The 21,696-nt window shown below is 50.8% G+C and overlaps 6 protein-coding genes across 6 annotated transcripts; 3 read left to right on the forward strand and 3 right to left on the reverse strand.

Annotated features, from left to right (window-relative positions):
* Positions 1–753: 753 nt before the first annotated feature.
* Positions 754–4,404, reverse strand: F5B22DRAFT_85344 (protein hir-1). The gene is made up of 4 exons (XM_047980628.1): positions 4,225–4,404; positions 4,089–4,163; positions 1,098–4,019; positions 754–1,039 (listed from the first exon to the last, which is right to left on the reverse strand). The coding sequence occupies exons 1-4, from the start codon at positions 4,259–4,261 to the stop codon at positions 930–932; spliced, it is 3,144 nt and encodes a 1,047-aa protein (XP_047832059.1). The 5' UTR covers positions 4,262–4,404; the 3' UTR covers positions 754–929.
* Positions 4,405–5,173: 769 nt separating this feature from the next.
* On the forward strand, positions 5,174–5,784 carry F5B22DRAFT_645204 (late endosomal/lysosomal adaptor and MAPK and MTOR activator-domain-containing protein; the record flags this gene model as incomplete). Its single annotated transcript, XM_047978546.1, has 3 exons — positions 5,174–5,227; positions 5,299–5,444; positions 5,502–5,784. The coding sequence occupies 3 exons, from the start codon at positions 5,174–5,176 to the stop codon at positions 5,782–5,784; spliced, it is 483 nt and encodes a 160-aa protein (XP_047832060.1).
* A 1,739-nt stretch (positions 5,785–7,523) lies between these two features.
* On the reverse strand, positions 7,524–7,856 carry F5B22DRAFT_645205 (uncharacterized protein; the record flags this gene model as incomplete). The annotated part of the gene is made up of 1 exon (XM_047978547.1): positions 7,524–7,856. The coding sequence occupies one exon, from the start codon at positions 7,854–7,856 to the stop codon at positions 7,524–7,526; it is 333 nt and encodes a 110-aa protein (XP_047832061.1).
* A 7,688-nt stretch (positions 7,857–15,544) lies between these two features.
* Positions 15,545–17,557, forward strand: F5B22DRAFT_85573 (uncharacterized protein). The gene is made up of 2 exons (XM_047980631.1): positions 15,545–16,197; positions 16,526–17,557. The coding sequence occupies exons 1-2, from the start codon at positions 15,727–15,729 to the stop codon at positions 17,021–17,023; spliced, it is 969 nt and encodes a 322-aa protein (XP_047832062.1). The 5' UTR covers positions 15,545–15,726; the 3' UTR covers positions 17,024–17,557.
* F5B22DRAFT_85528 (uncharacterized protein) lies at positions 17,558–19,530 on the reverse strand. Its single transcript, XM_047980630.1, has one exon. The coding sequence runs from the start codon at positions 19,283–19,285 to the stop codon at positions 18,092–18,094; it is 1,194 nt and encodes a 397-aa protein (XP_047832063.1). The 5' UTR covers positions 19,286–19,530; the 3' UTR covers positions 17,558–18,091.
* F5B22DRAFT_601211 (mediator complex, subunit Med7) lies at positions 19,464–21,267 on the forward strand. The gene is made up of 2 exons (XM_047974588.1): positions 19,464–20,191; positions 20,245–21,267. Exons 1-2 carry the CDS (start codon positions 19,775–19,777, stop codon positions 20,530–20,532), a joined length of 705 nt encoding a protein of 234 aa, XP_047832064.1. The 5' UTR covers positions 19,464–19,774; the 3' UTR covers positions 20,533–21,267.
* The last annotated feature ends 429 nt before the right edge of the window (positions 21,268–21,696 follow it).

Below are 21,696 nucleotides of genomic sequence, written 5' to 3' on the forward strand. Positions count from 1 at the left end.
TCCAAACTCTAAGTCACTTGGTGTCCGAGGTGGGTTTCAATAGTGGGCAGAGCAAGGTCCAGGCAGTGCTTGGTAGGTGTCATAATGGACGGTCCCGTCACATTGAATACATGGGAGATACATGGTGAATACATCTGGTATCTCCATTGACAGGAAGTCGGGACCTGCGTCAGAGGGCTAGGGGGCACGGATCATCCGTAGAGGTCTTCACAGAAGGCGACAATGGCAAACACGACGCCCATCAGCGCTGATTGATAAGCCGTCACGGCACCATAACCACCAAAACAGCCTCATCACATGCCCAAGTAAGTAGGTGGAACAACGTCATGTCTGTCCAAGTCAAATCTCTTACGTCCTCACTTTCTGCACCGCCCAATGGCCTCAGTTCTTCGCCTGTCCTCGGTAGGCCATTTGCCGCCATGCTGTCTGGGCCATTACTCAGCTATAACAGCTGGTCCGTCCCCTTTAATGGATATTAGGTACATACCATATAGGCATCCATGGGTTGAAGTCCAACCCGAAGCTGGGAGCCAGCAGCCCATGCTCGTGTAGCATGGGCAATCTTGAGAGGCAATCATGCTGCTGTGTATCAAATAACACTCACACCGCCAAAATTACATCTGAACCCGGTAGATGTGGGAATCCCACATGAAACTGACATAATGACACGGACTGCCACTCTAAGCATGCTTTGTTATGGATTATCGACTGTCAAACGTATATCCATTGAACCAGGATACGTTACCCCCGAATTGTACAATCACAGAGCCAATTCTCTGGCCTATAATAATACATTGATATCAGCTTCCTCGAGTCAAGCCCCAATCACCAACCCGCTAGCTATGTGAGAGAGAGCGATAAACCCCAATGTAAAAATACTTGTCCTAACCCAACGCCGGAACATGTCATGGCACTGTCGCCATTGCCCTCTATGCCTCTTCAAGAACCATAGCATCTTCTGCTGCCGGATCTTCCTCGAGCGTGAGGTCTAGCACACGCGCATACTGCACAGTAAGTCGCTGTAGTTCCCGGAATTTTCCTGTGTAATCTCGTCAGTCCCCACTGAAACCGTAGGACCGGGTCCATTACAAACATACCTAGGATCATTACTACCCCCTTGAGCAAGTCTTTTCTGTCCCACCCGCAAATATCTATTTCTTTGCTGTTCCAACCTTGGCCCTTGTCGTCCCCCTCACCGACCTTGTCTTGTAAGACACCACCGAGGAGGCTGTTCAGGAGCTCTTCGACTTTCCCACGGTGGCCTTCTGCCCCGATACGCTTCGCATACATGAGTAGATATAGTCGAAACTCTTCTTTCGACCCAAGCTGAAGCGCCCCGGCAATACGATTTTCCAAGTGAGCAATGCTTACACTGGATTCGAAGCTCTCAAACCCGTCCTTGGATAACAGTGCTTTGATGAGTCGCTGGAGCGTGTAGGCTCGACCCTTCAACAGGAATTCATTGGTAGTATGTCTTTCTAAGAAGGGAATAATGCCAGCTGAGACAATATTCTCATCCCCTTTATCATCTTTGGGTGTTGTAGAGCCAACAGCTGTGGTCTGAAGCGACCCAACAGAAGAATCGTTGCTGTTCCAGTATTGGCTCCCAACAGCCCACCAAGACTCCGAGAGGCGTTGCCAAATATGCATTGCGGGGCAGTAGTGGTAGCCATCTCCATTGGTTAAAGTTACAACTATCCGGCCAAGAGAATTCAAGTGCGCCGAGGTAACCCCTGGGGCGGGCATAGCGCCGTGGGGTTGAAGGGAACTAGTGGCGATCTCGAGGATAGGTCCTAGAGAGACGGGAGGGTGAGGCGAGGAGAGGGTTTGGATGTTCCAAACATAACACATACCAACTGCTGTAATGCACAGTAGCCACCAACCGCGGCATTCAAGAACGACCGGTTGGGACTCGAGCACCATAGCATTGATCAGACGGCGGCCCGCGGGCGTCCATGTATAGAGACTGCCGTCTTCACACGCAGCGGCCCAGAACTTTTTGCTGCCTGTCACTAGAAGAACCGCCCTTGGAAGATAGTCTTGCCATAGTAGTTTCCCACGTTTGGTTGCTGTAATGTGTGACGGATCTCGCAGTGATATCGGATTTCGAGCCTCCAGAATGATGTTTTCTGGAATCTTCGATGCTTCTTCTAGCGTGGCATCCTCGAGGAGAATTCCTCGTTCTAGGGGTCGAAGAATATGGCTCCTCACTTTAGGCACCGCAAGTCGAACCTGTGATATGGCTATGACAGGACTCAGCACTGCAGGTCGAAGGAATTCTGGCGTAGGGGCTAGCCCATGTCTAGGTGGCTCGAGTGCTGCATTCTCGAGACCGTCGACGCCGTTACGTTGGATAAGCCTGGGCCCGGTGGATGGCCGTTTACTTGGGTTCTCTTCATCGTCCTCTCCCTCGACCGCGATAGCTTTTCTCTTGTTACCGAGGAGCATGGCAGCCAGGCCACCTTCAGGAAGTCCGTCGTATGGCTTGGAAAGGTCTAATATAGTCTGCGGTGTGTCGTTTTGTGTCGTTTTAGAAGTGCTGGAACCAACCAGCTGTGTCTGGGGAAGAGAGGACTGGCCGGTGCCGGAGGAGGATATCAGCATCGGTGCCACCCTTTTTTTACCATCCTTCGTGATTGTAACTCGGGATTTGAGTACGTTGATTCGCTGGGCGGTTTTATCAGCTGCTTCTTGCGTTGCTGCGGTTTGATCCTTTTCTTTTTCAGGCTCAACTTCGGCTTGCCCGGTCGTAGATGGCGGCGCGGTGGGTGTAGCAGTCCCGGTCTTCACGCCATTGGTAGTTGATGCAGCCTTGGGAAGTGGTTGAAAATCACCCATCAGAGCGCCCATCCTGGATTCGGCACCTTTCCGTTCTCCTTCTTTACTATGATTTTCCAGGTGCAGGCCTTCAACATCCTCAGCGATACCCATAGCTTTGCGGGATGCGCCGTACTTTGACAGCGCTTTATCCGTTTCTTCAAGGTTTGCGACCCATCCTAGTTCACCAGTCTCGAACTTTGCAGTGACAATGCTTCCATCAAGGCTCGCTGCGAATATAGTTTGCCCATCGGGTGTCCAAGCAAGGTCAGATATAGATTTTGAAGCCAAGTCTTGCAATATCACTACGGGTCTAGAAGTATTAGTGTTCCAAATGCTCAGGGTTTTATCCTGGCCGGCAGATGCAATGACCGTAACAAGCGCACCGCCAGATGACTGGCCATTGGTGGTGCCACTCTCAACGGGCTTTTTGGTGTGGAACAACCGGGGCGAGAACATGCAGACCTCGGTTGGGCCTTCATGTCCAACGAGGTTAATCTCGCTGTCCCACCTAGAGCGTTCAATGATAGCTACGGAACTAACAGGGCCATTAACAGCATTGGCCGCAGCAATGTGGTTACCATCTGGTGACCAAGAACACCGTCTGAAATATGTTGTTAAGGGAGAAGATTTAAAAGGCGCGCTGATAGTCGTCTCAAGCTGAAAGTTATTAACCATGTCATGCTGAGTGGCATTGGGCGCTGGCGAAGTAAATCGGAAGATCTTGATAGAGCGGTCGTCGCTTGCAGTGGCAAAGAACTTGTTGGCGGGATCAAAGGTGATACCTTTAACATGACTCTGGTGCAAAGAAAGTATCTTGAGTTTTTCGAAGGTATGTCCGGACCAGACAACTACCTTAGAGTCGAGCCCAACAGACACCAGGATGGAGCCGTCATGGGACCATGCCAAATCCTGAACATCATTCTCGTGTCCTATCAACCGCTTAGACGTCTTCCAATTCTCAACGGGCGGCGGGCCGCTTGTGCCAAAGGGCGCAATAGCTGGAGGACCATTCTCAAGTTGATATATACATATAAGTTTATCGTCGGCGCCGGAAGCCAGATATCGACCATTAGGGGAGAAGCGCACGGAGTGAATGGTGCCCAGGTGGTGGCTCATATGGCAAAGCTGCCGGGGACCGGTATAAGAAGGATCATCGGCGCGATAGATGGCTTCGGTTGACCAGATTCGAACGTGGCCATCTAATTATGAGTAGTCAGAAAAGAATGGACTATATACATAATCAATGCGGATGGGGAGAGGGCACATACCACCGCCCGCGGTCACAAGGCGCTTCCCATCTGGCGACACATGACAGCTATACACCTCGAAGTCTTTCTGTTCGCCTGTTCACAAGATTAGCTGGTCGCGTTCTTCTCCAGGTGTTTCGTGATGGCGCAGTCGCACCTTTATGGCTCAGCCATGATGGCTTGATGATGCGCATGGTGACTTAAAGTCCAGGCTTATAATTGGCATGTCGACATGAAGCAGTCTGTAGGAGGTGCGGGATGAGGTAAAAGGTGTTCGCCGACACGTTTGAATCCAACTGTTGGGAGTAAGCAGCGACAGCAACCCGCGCGCGAGATACTAATACCGATACCGATACGCAGGTCTAGGATGGTCGAGCAGCAGAAGAAAGTGGTTGTTCTTGGTGGCCGGCGGTTTCGAGTTGGGTGTCTGAAGCCACCCGCACAGGCGCAATTCCAAGCCGATCGATCTGCCAGTCAGTCATCAATCAGCTCTTTCTCCAGTCGCGCGACGCGGCTCGAGCCTGACAGGCGGGTCTTGTCGGGTCGCTTCAACGCTTAAACTTTTTGGAAAATGTCCTTCATCAGATATCCAACTAGCCGTTGCATGTATGCAAGCAGGGGGGTGTTCCATCCAGGTAGAGGGTATCTATCTAGAAAGTACAGGTACGAGCTCAAGGGCGGCGCATAATGCTACATGTGCTGATATAGTCGCCTCAAGTTCTGCCCTGGCAGGTACCAAGCAGAAATAAGTACCTACCAAGGTACTCATTACATGTAGCCTGTTACTTCCCAGGATGCAGTCATATGTAGTAAACAGGTATATAGGTAGGTACCATGTACTCTAGATACATATCCATGTAGGTAACAACTTGATTTTAAGACATGCTTCCGCTTCGGCTTGTTCATCTAACTTCATCCGTGCCGCCAGCCTCAGGGCATAGCAAACATCCTTCTAACTCTCGCCAGCTCCGGCCAGGCAGATTATACAGTCTTTACCCTATGACTTGAACTGCCTCGCCTTTCACACGGGACATTCGTCCTTCCTGTTCCAGCGTCAGCCATTCGCATCTTCTGTTCCTTGCTACACCAGCGCTGCTCTCGTCGTCATGGGTGTCTGCGCCTCGTGTCTGGGCCGTCGACGAAACGACTCCATTGACGAGGTATGCTACGCACAGACTGTCGCTCTGACTCCCTCTCCTCTATCCGCACACTAATTGTGTGCATCCTACAGGATGACGTTTCTCGCCTGCTTTTCGATGACCCCAATCACATACAGTACAATACTTTTGGCGACCACAACCTAAACTCTCAAGCCGATCCCCTCGAGTCGCAGCGCGAAGTCGAGGCTTTACAAAGGATCGTCGCGCGGACATCCAAGTATGCCGTCCAACTTTCTAACCCATTGATCTACCCAAATGCTAATCAGCTTTTCAGCAATCTCGTGGATGTATTCGAGATCGTCCCGCAAGAATCACAACGGGCGCATCCAGGGCTATTTTCCGAGCAAGACGCTCGTCTCACCCGGTACCAAAACATACTATCTAAGTTGTCCTCTGATGAAGGGGTGGCCGCGGCAGGTGGCAATCAAGGATCTGTTGAGTGGTTATTGAACGAGGAAGATACCCCCGATGTACCCGAGCAGAAAATTACCATTAAAGAGGGTGCTTCTGGTCCCTTGGTCGGCACTTTCGCCGATGCAGTTGCTGCAGTTGCATGAGTCTGCGATTAACGAATGATTAGATTATGGAAGCACTGCGAATGATTTGCGGTGCCGTCATAGGGACTCATGTTCCAAACGCAACACCGAAACAATATTGCATTAGGTTATGCTAACACTATACCATTTGTCACCTTCCGGGGAACTTCAATCGGGATATGGCGCGATATGAATAGCGCGGCCAAGACATGAGAAGTTCTTCGCTTCGCTCTCCACTATGTTCGAAGAATCCACTTTGGTGTAGGATTCTGGTTTGTTTATAATACCCAATCAGTTAGTTATATGAATAGAACCAAAGACTAGGCACTCTACCGCTTTCAACATTTGTGAAAAGCTTGAGAACCGTATTAGCTAATAAACCGATATATCACAGCAGCCAGCTCGTGAAGCACTCGTGTGCTTAGCAAGAATCGGCACAACTTACGCTTCATCGGCATCTCAGTTAGCACGACAGTAAGGTCATGTCATTCGGGAAGCAAGGAAATAAGCTGAAGACAAAAACAATTTCCACGAGTCCCACCTCATTACGATTTCATGGTACTCGTGGGTTAAAGCAACCTCGTGCCAATTATATACAACTAGAACCAAGCCCAGCCCCGTCTCGGCCTGCATACGGTTGTACCGTCTCGGCACCGACCTAAGTTGGCGCTATTGTATACCCACATGAAAATATGCGCTCTGTACGTCGATGGATACGCTTCTCAGGTTCGCGAAGATCCCAAGACCGCGCAGAATAGAGCCAGTCAGAAAGCATGGGGCCGTATGGGGACGCGCAAGGGTCGACCCATCCCGCTGTTCCTACTACGTAAATTATCTCCTCTCGGCTGGTCTTCGAACTAGGAGTAATATTATCCGTCTTGCCTCCCTCCTCTTTTTATCGTCTTCTTTCGTATCGTCAGTCGCTACTAGTTAAGACTACATCAGTCTCCATCCCCCACTCTTTCACGCAAATACTTACATATATAGTAAGTCATTGGAGATGGGTCTCTCTACCTAATGGAACGAGGCACAGTAGTGTAGGAAATTTGAAGAAGCAACGCGCGCATTTGAACTAGGCATTCGAGCCCCCATGTCATTCGTTTCTCTCTCTTCCCCCATCTTGGTTTTCCCGGTTTGTCTACACGATTGGTCTAGCTACGATATATTGCGAAATGTTCTGTGACTTTGCCGGGTCATGTCTCCGAATTTCTACCAAGGGTCCAACCTATGATGCTGTGGCAAATGTAGCGTTTCTTTCCTCTTTCCCCTTTCTTCTCTTTTGTCTCTCTCTCTCTGTTTCTCTCGTTCACCATCAACTCGACCATGCCTAATGCGACGGGATGCGTGATTTGTGTGTGTTCTGTGGAAACCCTGAAACGATCGTGTTTCGACACCGATCAGACAAGGGGAGGGAAAAGATAACAGGAAGGGAAAAAAAAAAAAATTCGACAACAGAAAAATGAAAGCTCCTCAGAAAAGATACAAAATGAACGGTTTCCTAATTTGGATTTCGAGCGCTTTAGAAACCCCATCTTTGAAAGTCCAGTAACCCCCATTTAAAACCAGTTTTGTCGACATAAGAAAATGGTCCAAGAAAAATACCCGCTCTTTTTGGGACAATTGTTCTAAGCCCGCACAATTCTTCTGTAAGATAAGATTTCTCGTGCGTTCTCTTTCTCCCTTCTTCTTTCTCAAAAGCTCCTGACTGTCCCACTCTCTTCCTTTCTCTATCATGGCCCGATCCCACGGGCTCAGTAATCCTATACCGTAGCCCATGCTCGTGTCTGGTGTTGCTCCGTCATGTTGTTGATGGCCTGGCAGACTTCCATAATGTCCCTCTCGGCCTTCTCTATCGAGGCACTGCGGTTCGTTTCTCTCGACCATCGCATGATATCGCTGCTCAACTTGTTGTATTTGCGTTGCTTCTTCTCGATATCCTTGCATAGCTTGCAGACCTCGTCGTCCCGGATCGTATTGTAGACGAATTTGAGACCACATGTCTCTCCCGTCCGGTATTCCTTGTTACACTGCTCTCGAAAGTGACCCCACCTCCAATACCCACAAGCCCAGCGTGTCTGATCGAAGAAGCACATGGTTCCTGATGTCTGTTGGTGGTGGCCGCGGTATGGAGGCGAGAAAAGAAAATTGTTGGGTGGCAGCACAAGGCCACGAGAAAAGGTGTCAAGCGTAGTGCTTGGGAGCTGGCCAGTGGCGAAGGGCCTTCCTCCTGAAAATATAATCAAGAGTGCTAACGAGGAATGAATTGATGGTGACTATAATGTTGAAACAATCGACGAGGATTGGCGACAAAGAATCCGTTTAACACCGAATTTGTCGTCCGCCAGTCACTGGTTTGATTCAATATACTGGATTCTGGACTTCGAGGCGACTAGATTCAAATGATCACTAGTTGTTCTCTATCGTGAAAGAATCATGCGATGATATTGTCTGGTGTCAATTCTCTTGCTATGTGAAGTCTCTTCGGAATTCCAGCAGTGTCATGAGGTGGTAAAAAGATATTTATAGTCCTAACTATCCATCGAGCAAGCTGTGTCAGGTCATATTGGCGTCCAATATACCCAAACCAACACAAATAGCCACCAAACAGTCGTGAATGACAACTCAGGCCCTCTCTACTGATTGAGGTTGCATGCCAGCTCGCATCATTCCCTTTTAGAAACGCTTGTTCTGGCGCTGTATGAGTGCCACGTTGGCTACGGTTCTACCTACGCCGGTTTCCCCACCAGGGTATGGACGGTCGCCCCTTAAACAACCCGTTGACGTCGAGCGTTTTTCCCTCTACCTAACAAGGCGTGGCCTAGCACGAGAAGCCAACATCGTTCTCTTCTGGCTCCCGCCGCCTCCCCATTGGCTCGATTCCATGACGTCCTAAGGGGGGCAAGGGGGGCAAGGGGGGAGGGGGAGGGGGAGGGGAGGGGAGGGAGGCACGGGAGGAGGAGGGATAACAAACCCTCGCGGACGCTACCAACATGCATGGGAAGGGGAACTATTCAGCCTCGACTACCTAACGGAAAGACCCTGCAAGAATTTTATTTTGTTCTTTCCCTCTTCCTATCCGTCCCACCTGGCATTCGATCGTTTCCCGCATGCAGCCGGGATGGGCTTACCCACTCGACCCGATATGCAGGCCACATCTAGCCCACCACGGCTAGGTACCAATCTTTGCCGTTTCGGGCCACCTACTCTTCGAGACTGGCATATTCGGACGATCACTGGAACGTGATTCAATGTTTAGACCAGGATTAGAAGTCGACCCGAAGCCAGTCAGAAGCCCGTCTCGTTCTCTTGGCAACGAGGATAGGATTACGGCTTCACGGCTTTATTCCGGATGACGTTCCCTTACTACATAATCCAGGGAAGCTCCCAGGCATATAATGGCATATGGCCATCTATATCAGAATTCTATGTTTTCGAGGACTGTAAGATGACACGCGGTTGCGGTCGACAGTTTCGTAGAGCCCACGGCTTGGATGCGCAATGTACCCGTAAACATGAGGGGGATGTGTGCCCAAGGGTCTTGCTTGGCCCTGGCGAGTTGGAAAGTGTCTTCATGCTATAATTTCTACCGACAGTCCATGCAAACTGGCATTGTAGCACTACATATCCTCACTGCGGTCGTGTTAAATGCTATGCCCAGTCATTTCTAAATGTAGTGCGTCGGCTGGTACCGGAGTTGGGGGTTCATTGGACTTGCGTGGGTATCTTGAGGGTTAAATTTCAGTGAATTGCTCGGGGAGCCAATGACACGATGACGAGAGAACAGGATAATCAGGTGTTTCCCGGCCACTGTGCTGCTACTTGTGAAAGCCACGAGTTGCCTCATTATGCGAAGAAGGCGCCAGATCACATGAGTGCCAGCATGTCTCTGTGCTGTTGCACGTCTTTTGCATCAGTAGGGGAAAGAAAACAAGCAAGAGAATTATCCCCTCACAAAGAGAGGTCTAACTAACCAGACTCACGTCATACCATTGTACGATCCCGATCAGCAAGCCACGTCGTCAAAGGGTAATGCCGTCTGGACCAGACCGAGACTTAAAGCCGCAGCCAACGGTGGAAACATGACTTATGGTTCGACTACCTGGGCCTCTCCTCTTCGACACAGGCGGCAGTAGCAGTTCCGGAGGGCTTTGACTGGTTCTGCGTGGTGGCCGTACGTATCGATCCACATATAAACCGACGGTTGGACAATGGCGAGAGATGTAGCCAAGGCGCGAGTGTTGGCTTTAATTTGTTGATGTAGGTAGTTGATTCTGTCGCAGCTATGCTATCATGCCGCAGGGTCCTGGAAACGAGGGGCCAAAGGTCACCACCAGGTATCTGCTAACGCTAGAAGATATCAAGCTTGTATCGAAGCTTCTCCCAGCCCGACACAATATACAGCATAAGGCGCAGGCCATGGATACTTTCCTTACCAAGGATGGTTGGGCCCGCGGCTTAGGCGCGACGTGGCAATGTTTTTATGGCCGGCTTTGGCCCACCGCCACGAGCTCAACCCTAGCACACAAGAGCTTGAGTCGGGCAACCATCAGAGATACTTCTATACTTATTCGTGTTGTTTGTATTTGTGTTTCGGATTTGTTTTTTGTTTTTTTAATTTCCCCTCGCTCGGGGCGGTTCAGAAGTTGGCTGCGGCTTTAGCCGCAACATCGCTGGCCGTTTCAACGTCCATGGGACAAAAGAAGTCACAAGATGAAACTCAAGATTGTTAATTAACTTGACGATGGAATAAACTAATATACAGGGGATCCATCACTTCATAACTAGGGTTTCGCTCAATCTTCACTTCAACTCTACAGAATTAGAGGGAACATCGCTGACTTAACTGACTGGTCTCTGGGCAGAAAGCTTCCTGCTCCTCCTTCTTTCGGCCCAGAAGATATATAGTGCTACGTCGCTATTTGTGTGTCAACAGATAGCCACCTATATTCTTTTGCCAGAGCAATGTTATTACGACATCAATGCGTGCCTCGTCGAGTCCACAAAAAACATACCGACCAAATAGAGCTTCTCTGCATGAGGGCTGCAGTCGAAAATCATTGCATAAAGACCGAGCGTATCTTGGTTGATCCTTAAAATCCGATTCAATGAAAATTTCAAGGTAGCACTGCGCGTCGTCTCTGCCCCTCAAAAAGAAGGTTGACGAAAGCTGGATGCCATTCTTGTGGTTGGTTTTGTTTTTATGACAATTAACGTAGAGGGTAGTATATCGTTCTCCTTTTTGCAGTTCAGCAGGTCTTGGTCGTCACAGACAGGCCGTTTATGGAGGCCAGGAGTTTGCATGCCTGCAAATAATCGTGCCGGAGACGTCTGGTTATGACACACTCGGCCCGTGCCGTCACACCTACGGTCCCCTTACGTACATATTGATCTTCGTGGGTCTCGTTCGAGTAACCATCTAGAAACGCCATACACACGACTAAGCCCTTCTTTCAGAACTAAGGGATGCTGCTACTTCGGAATGTTCGCAACCCCCAATCTAGTAAGCCCCTCCAATGTTAGGCACTTTACCGAGGAATAATACCCTAGCCACATCATAAGGAGTCATGTGTTATCAACAATATGCGTAGACTACGCAGTCAGATAATAACTTTAAAGTACCGTGCCTTTAATCCAACCCGATACTACCTCCCCATCATGGAGATTGACTTTACCTCCGTCCCGGTATGTGGCAACATGCTGATGAAGGTGGGGAGTACTACCCAATAAGCAGACCTTAATCCTTGCCGGTATGTAACAACATCACAAACAGGTAGGAATTGATCCCAAGCGTCTGCGAGTAGAGACGCTTCATCCTAAGCCGCAACAGTTGTAGTCTTGCCAGGTTATTGGATGAGGGTAGTAGTAAAAGGGCCACCATTTCGGAACCTACCACTGACCTATTTGGCGACCCTCCTGCTTCTATGCAGGTGTCGCACGTCATTATTTCTCCAGAGTATTAGCAAACAATAGGCAGTGGTACCCAAGTGACGGAGCCTGGGAGACGGTGACGCAGAGGCTGACACAATGGAATTTGCAGCTGGGTTCCAGGAGTCTCCTAAGCTGCCGTGAAACTGATGGGCGCTTTCGAACGAACCAACCATATTCAGGATCGCTGCCTTGCATCAATAACGAAACCCTGCAAGCCCTATTTCTCCGTCGTCCTCACCGTCTTTCCTTAATACCGAGCCGACCGAGCCGGTTGCGAATGGGCTGCTGTTCAATCTCCCGGTTATTATTCCCTGTTAAATCGCCTCGAGTCGAACAGGCGATACATTGGCAGGGGTTTTAGTCCTTCTAATTGCGATATGGTAAGGCATGGCTGCTATAATTGGGTAGGTAAGCTTGGTCCCAGGGCATTGTTCCCCATTTGCGATATGTAATCAGAACAATAACTAGGATCGAGCGTCCTTGTCTTAAAGGTTCAACTTCAGCTGCTTACTGCATTATCACAGCTTGGCGACCCGCAACCACCTAATGACGGTAGCAATCTGAGGCGTGGCTCAACATTACGCTGTAGCCTTGCGCAGCTAGGACCAGGACCAGCTACAGCGATTCGCGGGGTCTGGCAGCCTTGTCATGATTTGAACGCCTTGTCCGCATATGCAACTGCATCAATGACTGAATTTGGTTGTTGCACCACCTTGCGCACTGGAGCCCAAGGGCGAGATTGGCCAGTAGGGCGATTTAAAGAGTTGGTTGCGCGAGTCATTGGGCACTAATCAAGGGTCGCAACAACAAAAGACTGTATGTCGATATTCAGCGGCCGGGACTACGGCCTAGTTGACGGGGGTGCCCGGCCCAAAATTGCGGCCACCGGTCAACGCAGGTAAAGCCAAACGCCGTGTCTCATGGCGAACTGTTTTCGTCGGTTGGCGAACACTACATACGACTTTGTGCTTCTCTCGCCTTCATCCGCGCACATCAGTACGTGGACGCACATCCAACGTAACGTCAACCGATGGGCTAGAGAGAGCTTTCGCCACCATGTTTCTCGTCGCCTACTACACCGTCCTCCCGAGGTGCTCTATACCCCATATTACAGAGAGTTGGGGTTTCTAACGCTTTGACATGCTGCCCGACTAGATGGTACATGCAGGTATGTAGTATACATGGTGAACCACATGATTGCCGTGTTCTGTAGCCGAGCTGCACGAAGCCATGGAGTCCAGGTGATGCTGTTGATATGGCACAACTAACAGCCACAATAGATACGCAGCAGCTCACATCTCACGGCCAACCCGACAGCTCATGGCTAACAGCCAACGTACAGCGACTCGACTGTGTATGCCCTGTAGTCCCCGCGGTTTGGAACCTGCCAGGTACAGCTAACGTACTTCGTACAAACGGAAGCGGGCCTTATCTCGAGTCTCAGCGTTCAGCCGGAGAGAGAAAATGTGATATGTCACAGCTTGAGGTGACGTGCGGGCGAACCTGCATACCATGGGTAGACAAGTAGATTTAGACGATGATTAGGCACTCATGAGAACCAGATTTGAGGCCTAGAAATGCATGGACACATCATTGTTGTGCCACATTGCCAGAATACCTGGTTAAAAATATTTAGGCCACGAAACTTGGACGGGCTAAAGGGCTTCACCTACCCCAAATGCCCGGGACTTGAATTTGGCAGGAACAGCCAGAGCAGCCCGCACCTACCAAGGTACTTGGGTTTAATCGCTTATACCACTCTTCGTGTTGACTACATATGTACCTACCTAATCTACATCTTTACACGCATATATCGGCATAAACGGTACTTTCGACCAACCTGCTGACCACAATTGATGCGTACCTATCCACAACAGCATCGTACCATGCTCCGAGCTTGCGGGCTTCAAGAGAGCCCTGGGGTTCCTTTCTGTTCTTGGCTGTTACCTGCGGGGTAGTATCTGTTGGTATGTCGGAAGTAAAAGCTACCTTTTTGCAATTCATGTTAGCCATAAACGGGCAGACGCTTTATCTGTAGGCCGCCAATGGCATTATCAGGATATTCGTTGCCTGGCGGAATTGGAGAGAGAGAGAGACGAGAGCCTCGCCGGACAACGGAGAGCTACATGAGCCCGTACAGTGGAACGTACAGTAGTGCTACTGTGAGGTGCAATGAGGTCATGAGACCCTGGATCGCTTCAACGGCACATCACGGAGCTACATAGCTGGTAATCTCGTCCGATGTATTGATAGAAGGATCTGAGATACCTAGGTATTCACATGTGCTACATATTGAGCCCATCGAGTCCATAGGGTCCATAGGTAGAGAGAACTCCCGGGCCGTGGACACTGCGTGATGTAGGCAGGCAATCCCCTACAGTATCCTACATGTGACCTTGGCCACATGTTTCACGTGGCTTCGGAAATTCCTCCGAGATACATACATAGTACATGCTTACTGAAGTAATTATATGCTATCGGAGGTATGCTATATATACTTAATGCATGTAGTAATTGTTGCGTTGTCAATGTTTAGCATCCATACCTTTCCATTGCTACCTACCTGCCTACAGTAGGATGTTATTCTCAGGTGAATATACTTCCAAGTTCTGTTAATATACTTTTGGTAATATGCTTCTGTTACATGTTACCAAGGGTATCGCTATGTGACCCGCATACTGTACAGTAGAGGGTCGCAAGTTTGATTCACGATGAATCATGACCTACATACATACAACATGTAGAAGGTCGATTTACGCTGCCTTTGGCTTATCGTACCCTGCCTCACCTTTCCTATGGGAGATATACATGTGTCTGTCCTACGTGGACTGGGCCTCTGTGCTTCACGAATGTAACCGACAGCCAGGACTTGGGGGGCACTTATCCCAACTACATACCGGTAGTACCTAGTATATGCCCCTCGTCGGTTTCTCTTGGCTGTGTTGATCGCGCAATCCAGCCCGCCTCACTTAGCTATCTACTTACCTCCATAGGAAGTCATTTGGTAAGTACTGCATCGCTGTCGGTAGCGTGTCTTGTCTCAGTGCTGCCTGGGGTAGCACCCCGGCTTGCAAGGGGCAGCCATCCCGCATGACGTCTCATAGCCCGCCCACATCTCAAGTCCTCCGGACTCCGCCTACGAGCCCATGTCCACCGTACTGGATGTACACACTCTCCTGACCGACAGCATCGCATTTTACGCGACGCGACGCTTCAGCTAGGTACTCTGTTAGGACCATTTCATTCTTCCCACTCCGCTACCACCTAGGCGCGTCCCATATTTTGTGCCGTAGCGCAGGCGTTGACGCGCAGACGAACCACCCCCCGAACCGCTTCCTTGGCTACCGCGGGGCCCCTCGTCTATCTTATTGAACCACGACTCTTACGTACCCCGGGCGTCACTGGTATCATTGGTACCGTTCTTATCACTCCCACAAAACCATCTCTCACGGCTTTCCCGGCTCTCACGGCGCCTTCTAACCCCTCCTCGTTCTGCCCCAAGCGTTGCCGATTCTTGTTGTTGCAGAGACGCACGTTAACTTCCTTTCCATCGCGAGGTGAATCCTCCTGATAGTACATCGCAGTAGGCCACTCACGCACCCTTGCTCAGCCGTGCCGTGGACCACTCGGAGAATAGCGCTTGTGGACATGGGACATCGCACACTCACCATAGCATAGCATCCTTCTCATCTTGTCTCTAGCCGCTAGTGAATGATTGCCCTGCTGGATACTTCAACCTTCATATGCACGCGGCTGCTTCTCTCTTCCCAGGTGGGCACCGAATAGGCTAACCGAGCCAGTCTGGACTGTTACGCCGTACGCTGGTTCTAGTCCTGACCTACCCATAACCCCCCGCCGGTCGTCACCACTTTCACCTTTCTTCTCCTGCAGCCAGCTTTGTGCGGTGGGCCGATCTTCTCGGTCAGTGAGCGCGGAGTCAAGCCTCCTAATGCAGCTTACTGGGGGCCAGCCTTATGACCTGAGTTCAGCAGCTGTGAGTACAGAGTAGTTCACCTCGCCCTGGCAGCGACTAGCATGGCCGCGTTATTCGGCTACCCTCCTTCAACACCACCGCTTGCCGAATGCGGTAGTACCACCTCACCCACGAGCGGTCGTGGTGAGCTGGCCCCAGAAACGGCCACCACGGCAATTGATGCCCAATTAACCGTGACACGGGCGGTTCACGCTCAAGAAATGTGCCAGGCACAGAGTTCAGGGACTCCACATAGTTTCTCCCGTTCGACATCGGTTGATACTGCTAATACGACAGCCGCTTCTGCCGAGGTAATTTTCGCAGACCTTGAGCTAGCTTCACCTTCAGATAACACTCGCATGCCAACAGCGCAACTGAGTGGAGAAAGCTCCTTGCAGGTCATCGCCGTGGACACCTCATTACCACTATTGCGGTGGGGGCTGGACGGGATCAGCTTGGACTGTCTCCCAAATGAGATATTGATGCAAATTCTCGGCTTTTTGGACGTATGCGACCTTCTCACAACGTCTAGGGTAAGTCTGGTGTATAGTTGCCTCTATTAAGCGATAAGGCTCCTCACAACCTGAGGCTCAAAAAAGAAGAGCCTAGAATTTACCGAGACCTCTTCATCCCCTTCTCTTTTCGGGCTTGGGTGCTCGTTCTTCACCTCGAGTTTCTATACATAGCTTGCCACCAGCGCAAATAAGAAACTCTGAGTCATGAGGTGCACTCATAGAACATCATGCCGTATCAGAGTACAGGAATATTTTCACATATCTTTTCATTCTCTCATCACAACACTAAGCGCCCGTCGAAACCTGCTTGTTTAGATCTTTTGTGGTAACTAACACGACTACCTAGATCAACCACCATTTCCGGACCCTCTCGCTGGCCCCGATCCTGCACACTTACCGGTTACAGCGCGCTCGCATTCTTCTCCCACCACTGCTGACTTCGCCTTCGCGGCCTACGCTTGCACAACTTATAGCCCGGCACATCTTCCTCACGCCCACAACGCTGATCTCACGCCGGCTTGCCCGAAACCTCGTGGCCATCCGCCTGTCCCGCCGTCTGCCTCAGCGTCCCTCGGCCGAGACCCTTGTGCAACGCGGCGTACTGCCCGCGGAATGTGTGTCCAGTTGGGGCCGCGGGCCGATTGCCCCGGCTCTCGTGGCCAAGAGACGTGCGGTTGAGAAGGAGAAGCTCAAGGATGGCCTTCGACGCTGGGTTGGCGGTGCCTGGCGCGGCGAGGTCAAGGAACGTAGCGAGGGCGTGAAGAAGTGGGAGGAACGTGCCGGCGTTGGGAGAGTCTGGCGACTTCGTCGCTTCTGGGAACGCGTTGGTCAGGGCGCTGCATAAGTAATCGTGCCGAGGTAAATTTGACGAGGTCTGACTCGAGCTCGGGCGACCCATATGTACACGACGTGTTTTTTTGTTTTTTTTTTGTTCATTTGTTTCATGATTGTATCTGCTCGGCGTCTTGGATTCCCCCGTTCTCCACAGTTGTTGGATAACTAGTTGATGGTGCTGGGCCATGGGACGTGGATGATGGTCATGTGTATCTGGAATATGCATGGGACTTGTTAATGGCTGCCAGGGGCAGCGATAATGGACGCATGGAACATGATAATGAAGCTTGCTTGGGCTAGATGTCAAGTAAATTGTATTGCTATGTAATTTAAAACACAATGTACAAGTTGTGCTGCTCAAACTCGCCTCCTGTATTGGATGCGGCAACATGGCTTCGTTGTATGAATGGCACTTAACCGTTGGCATTTTATATGGATATAAACTACCTAGGTAGTGCCCGATCAGCTTCGACTTGACACCGTGGCTCTACAATGCCACATCTCTTCGATAGTTCCATCTGCTAACCTCATAGTCCCAAAGGCTTACATCCTATCTACATTTAAATCTTAGTTTTCTACATCCTGCGATAGTCCGTGATGAACCTATTCTACTTATCTAGGTGACCTCACCACAGTGATTTGATAACCCATAACTAGAACATACGTACACCTACCCAGAGACATTTATGGCATTGATCAAGAGAACAGAACAGCCACGGCATCCATAGTGATCATTTTACGTTCTTTGTATTATACAAGTCCCGCCCGGCTCCAAGGCTAAGAAGACCAATGCCATGCTATTATGTACAATGCCCACCAGGGCTATATATTTGAGCATTCCAGTCCCCTTTTTCAACCGATTATAGAATGCATATTCTTCGCACCTGAGATTCCAGGATCTAACTCGAGACCAGGATGGCGAATTGTAGTTTGACTCCTAACTCTCGCTAAATGCATGATGCCCGCCTCGATGCTATTTTGGTGTGTGGTATTACAAGTAATGGAGATAGTAGGTACCTTGGCACTTACTATCTCGTATGACGATGAAGATGGGGACGTAATCCTTCGCCCCGCCGTTTTACACGCGGAATCGAAAGCCATCCCAGTCATCCTCCTCCTCGTCATCGTCGTCTTCTTCTTCCTCGTCTTTCTCATCGAGATCGCCATTTGGCGAGTTCTCTTTCCCCTCCGCAGCACCCGCCTTCTGTGTGGCAGCAGTCCCCCGGAGGTTCATCACGCTCTCTTTGCGCAGCTCCTCGCGGCGCTCCTTGAGCCTGCGGACGCGGCCCTCGAGCTCTTCCATTTCTTCGAATTCGGCCTCGAGAGCGCGGGTTGCGTCCTCGCGCTCGTCGGCGATCTCGGCTTCCAGAGCGTGTTTCCGACGCTCGTGCTCTTCCTCCTCCGACTTGGCAGCGACCTGTGCGGCGCTCAGCGCCGGTGCGGAGATGGTCGCGTCGGCGTAGAGGTGGCTCGGCGCACTGGCGCCGTTCACGGCTGTTGGCGGTGCTGGGGCATCGAGGGCCGACATTTCTGCTTCAAAGGCAGCCCATTCCTCCTCGTTCACAGCACCCGAGGAGGCTTGTGCTGTGGGGGCATCGCTCCTGGTGGATGGCGCCTGCATTGCAGTTTGTGCCGGTACAGTGAGCGTATCGGTGGATATGGGTATTGACGCCGCTGCTGCTGAGGCTCCGGATACGGAACTCCTGTCTGAGCCGGCGAGAGGAGATCGTGTCATCGATATGGCCTTGGGCGTTGAGACGGTAGAATTAGAGCCGGCGAGAGGTGTCGCAGGCCGCGACGGTATGGCGATTTCAACGCCGTGCACGGGCGTCCCGGATGTTCTGCGTGCCAAGCCTGGGGGGGTCTGTGTCTTCTCCTTATTATTGCCTTCTACGCCAGTCCCAGCACCATTGGGCGCCGACGCTTGGCTGACGGCAGGATCAGTCTTGCTCCGCTTCGCACGTATTGTTTCGTTTTCCTCCTCATCATTATCGGACATGTGTTCATCGTCATCTTCATTTCGTTTACGCTTCTGTGTCTCCTCCGTAGGTTGGGAAGGAGGACTGGGTTGTTGTTGTTGTTGTCGCTGGAGAGTTTGTAACCTTTGCTTATGAGGTTGGCTACGGATATGTGTATCCCATAACGATTCGGTCTTTATTGCATCGTGGCACACCTTGCAGAGCAGTTTCCCGGCATCTGAGTAGGCGGCATGGGGGTGCTTGATACGGTTCTCAGCGCGATGGGCGCGTAGCAGAGCACGGGCGTCAGCCATTGCGACCGGTAACGTAGATATGTATGATATTTTCCCGGCGGCAAAGGAATTCCAGAGTCAGATGCCACTGTCGAACTGGACGTTGATGGGGATAGGCTACACTGTTGCTGTTGCTGTTGCTGTTGTCATGGAAGCTCAAAGAGAGGTGACGGAACTTGGTGAGGTCTTCCATCAGCCACAGTTGGGTTGACCTGGTACTGCCTGGGGCTTCGGAGAAATGCCCCGCGCTAAGTCCCCTGTAGCCTGTAAATTGGACTAGGCAGGTATCTGGCAGGTACTTTCTTACAGGGTCTGTCAGGTACATGTCAGCCATGCCGCCCTGCCCAGATACCTATCAGGTCCTTAGCCAGGGTACCTACCTAAGTAAGTAGCCTCCACGCTTTTCCCACGACGGGGCCATTCCATGTCTTCCTCGATCGCCACCCTCGAAGATGGCAAAGGACGGGTGATCCCGCACTCCCTCCGACAAACCGGTTCGCCAATCTCGCTATGGACGAGGAAAAACAAATCGCCTCTACCTGGCCGCCACCGCCTCCTTTCTGGAAAGCCTTTACGCCCGAGAACATCTTGCGAATTGATGCTCTACGGAAAGAGGCTGCTGAGAACTCTGGCCTGCAAGATTCATCGAATGCTCGTCTCACCAGCCTACCCCGTGAGCTGCGCAATCTCCAGCCGCCGTCGGAGCCCGAGGATGGAGAATGGCGGGTATTTGGCGACAAGTATAGGTTGAAAGATGAACTTCCACATCTCGAAGATGGAGAGATTCGCCGGCTATTCCCAGACCCTGACGAGAGGGATCAGGATGGCAAGCACTTCGACCGCGCCACCATTCTCAAAAGATTAGCCAAATCGTTATTGTTGAATTTCCTCGAGCTCACTGGCTTGTTAGCTACGAGCCCTGAAGCCGTAGGTTACAGAAAGTCTATAGTGGAATCCCATTTCTAACACGGTGGTTATAGGCAGAGGACAAGATCACGGACCTTCGAGATTTATTCATTAATTTCCACCACCTCATTAACGAGTATCGGCCGCACCAAGCACGCGAGTCCCTCATCTCCATGATGCAGTCCCAACTAGACCGGACACGAGCTGAGACACACGCGATCCGCGACGCTAAAGACAAGGCCGAACGCGTCCTCGAAGGGCTAAGTTCCCTGACAATTGAGGACCAGTTGAACGACAGGGCGCTTGAGAAGGGAGGCGCTCATGGCCCTGACGCCGACGTGTGGGATTTGTTGTTGGCGTGATATTTGGAATAACAAAGAGTCTTGGTACTCTATCGAAAACTCAAGATTTTAGCATGATCATTTAAGGCGTTGGCGTACTACATGATAGCTAGCTAGTGAACAGCTCGGCGTACGGTATAGGAAACATGGGTTATGATACCCTCAGACTCACTTAGAAGCGAAGGCTAACAGAAGAGCCTAACAATCGGGCTCAAGGACCCAATATCGCGTCCTATTAACGTCTGCTATCAGAATTGTGTGCCGTGTGCATTCCCCAACCTCTCTCGTTCCCAGGACATTTGTAAAGCTCAGTGGAATCTTTTGGTTCTTTTGTAAGTTCAATGGCCGTTGAATCGAGTCTATCTACGAGGTCATATTTGATACCGTAGAAGAGCATTTGTATTCACTTTTCAAGTCGGGGTTTAATACACCAGGATACTAGCACATCTGATCTGTTTTGGGTGCATTTTGTGTGACCACGTGCTAAAACAGCTAAGTTTGGTGATGCTTTCGAATTCAATGTGTCGCATACTGCCAGAATTGGCCAATATGGTGGCCGAAGAATGGACTATAGAGCTTATGGGCCATATTCCTATCACTCTCCCCACGTCTATTCAGATTATACCAGTCTGTCTACATCACTCGCAGTAGTCAAGCCTATTGATGGCTCAACATCTCTCTCGTCATGCTGTAGGTAGTCTGGTGTTAACGTTGCTCATTAAAGTCAAGCAGATCTATAATGACAACCTTCTGTTCGTATGATGGCAGCCTTTGTGATATCTATATCTAAGTATTTACATGAATCCACATCGTGCAAATGTCTCGCATAATACCTACCTAAGACATGTAACATATAGGGGCGAGGTATCAACGACGCTGACTCATCGTTCGCGGCATTGGCTATTTGATTCGTCGTTGAGACACCCCTTTATGTCTTTACTACTTCGTATCTACTTTCGCATTACGCATGCTGCGCCATTGTATTATTTTATGACGTTGCTAGATGATTCGTTACGTCGTCGCAGTTTCTTCGCGATAAACTTCAGGGAGACTATCAGCTAGGTAGCTGTGGTCCTTGAAATTCGACGTTGCGGCGGGGGGGGGGGGGGGGGGGGGGGGGGGGCGGGGGGGCGGGGGGGGGGGGGGGGGGGGGGGGGGGGGGGGGGGGGGGGGGGGGGGCTGTGG

Source organism: Xylaria bambusicola (genome assembly GCF_022495145.1).
Source record: "Xylaria bambusicola strain CBS 139988 unplaced genomic scaffold F5B22scaffold_14, whole genome shotgun sequence".
In the NCBI taxonomy this organism is placed as follows: Eukaryota; Fungi; Ascomycota; class Sordariomycetes; order Xylariales; family Xylariaceae; genus Xylaria; species Xylaria bambusicola.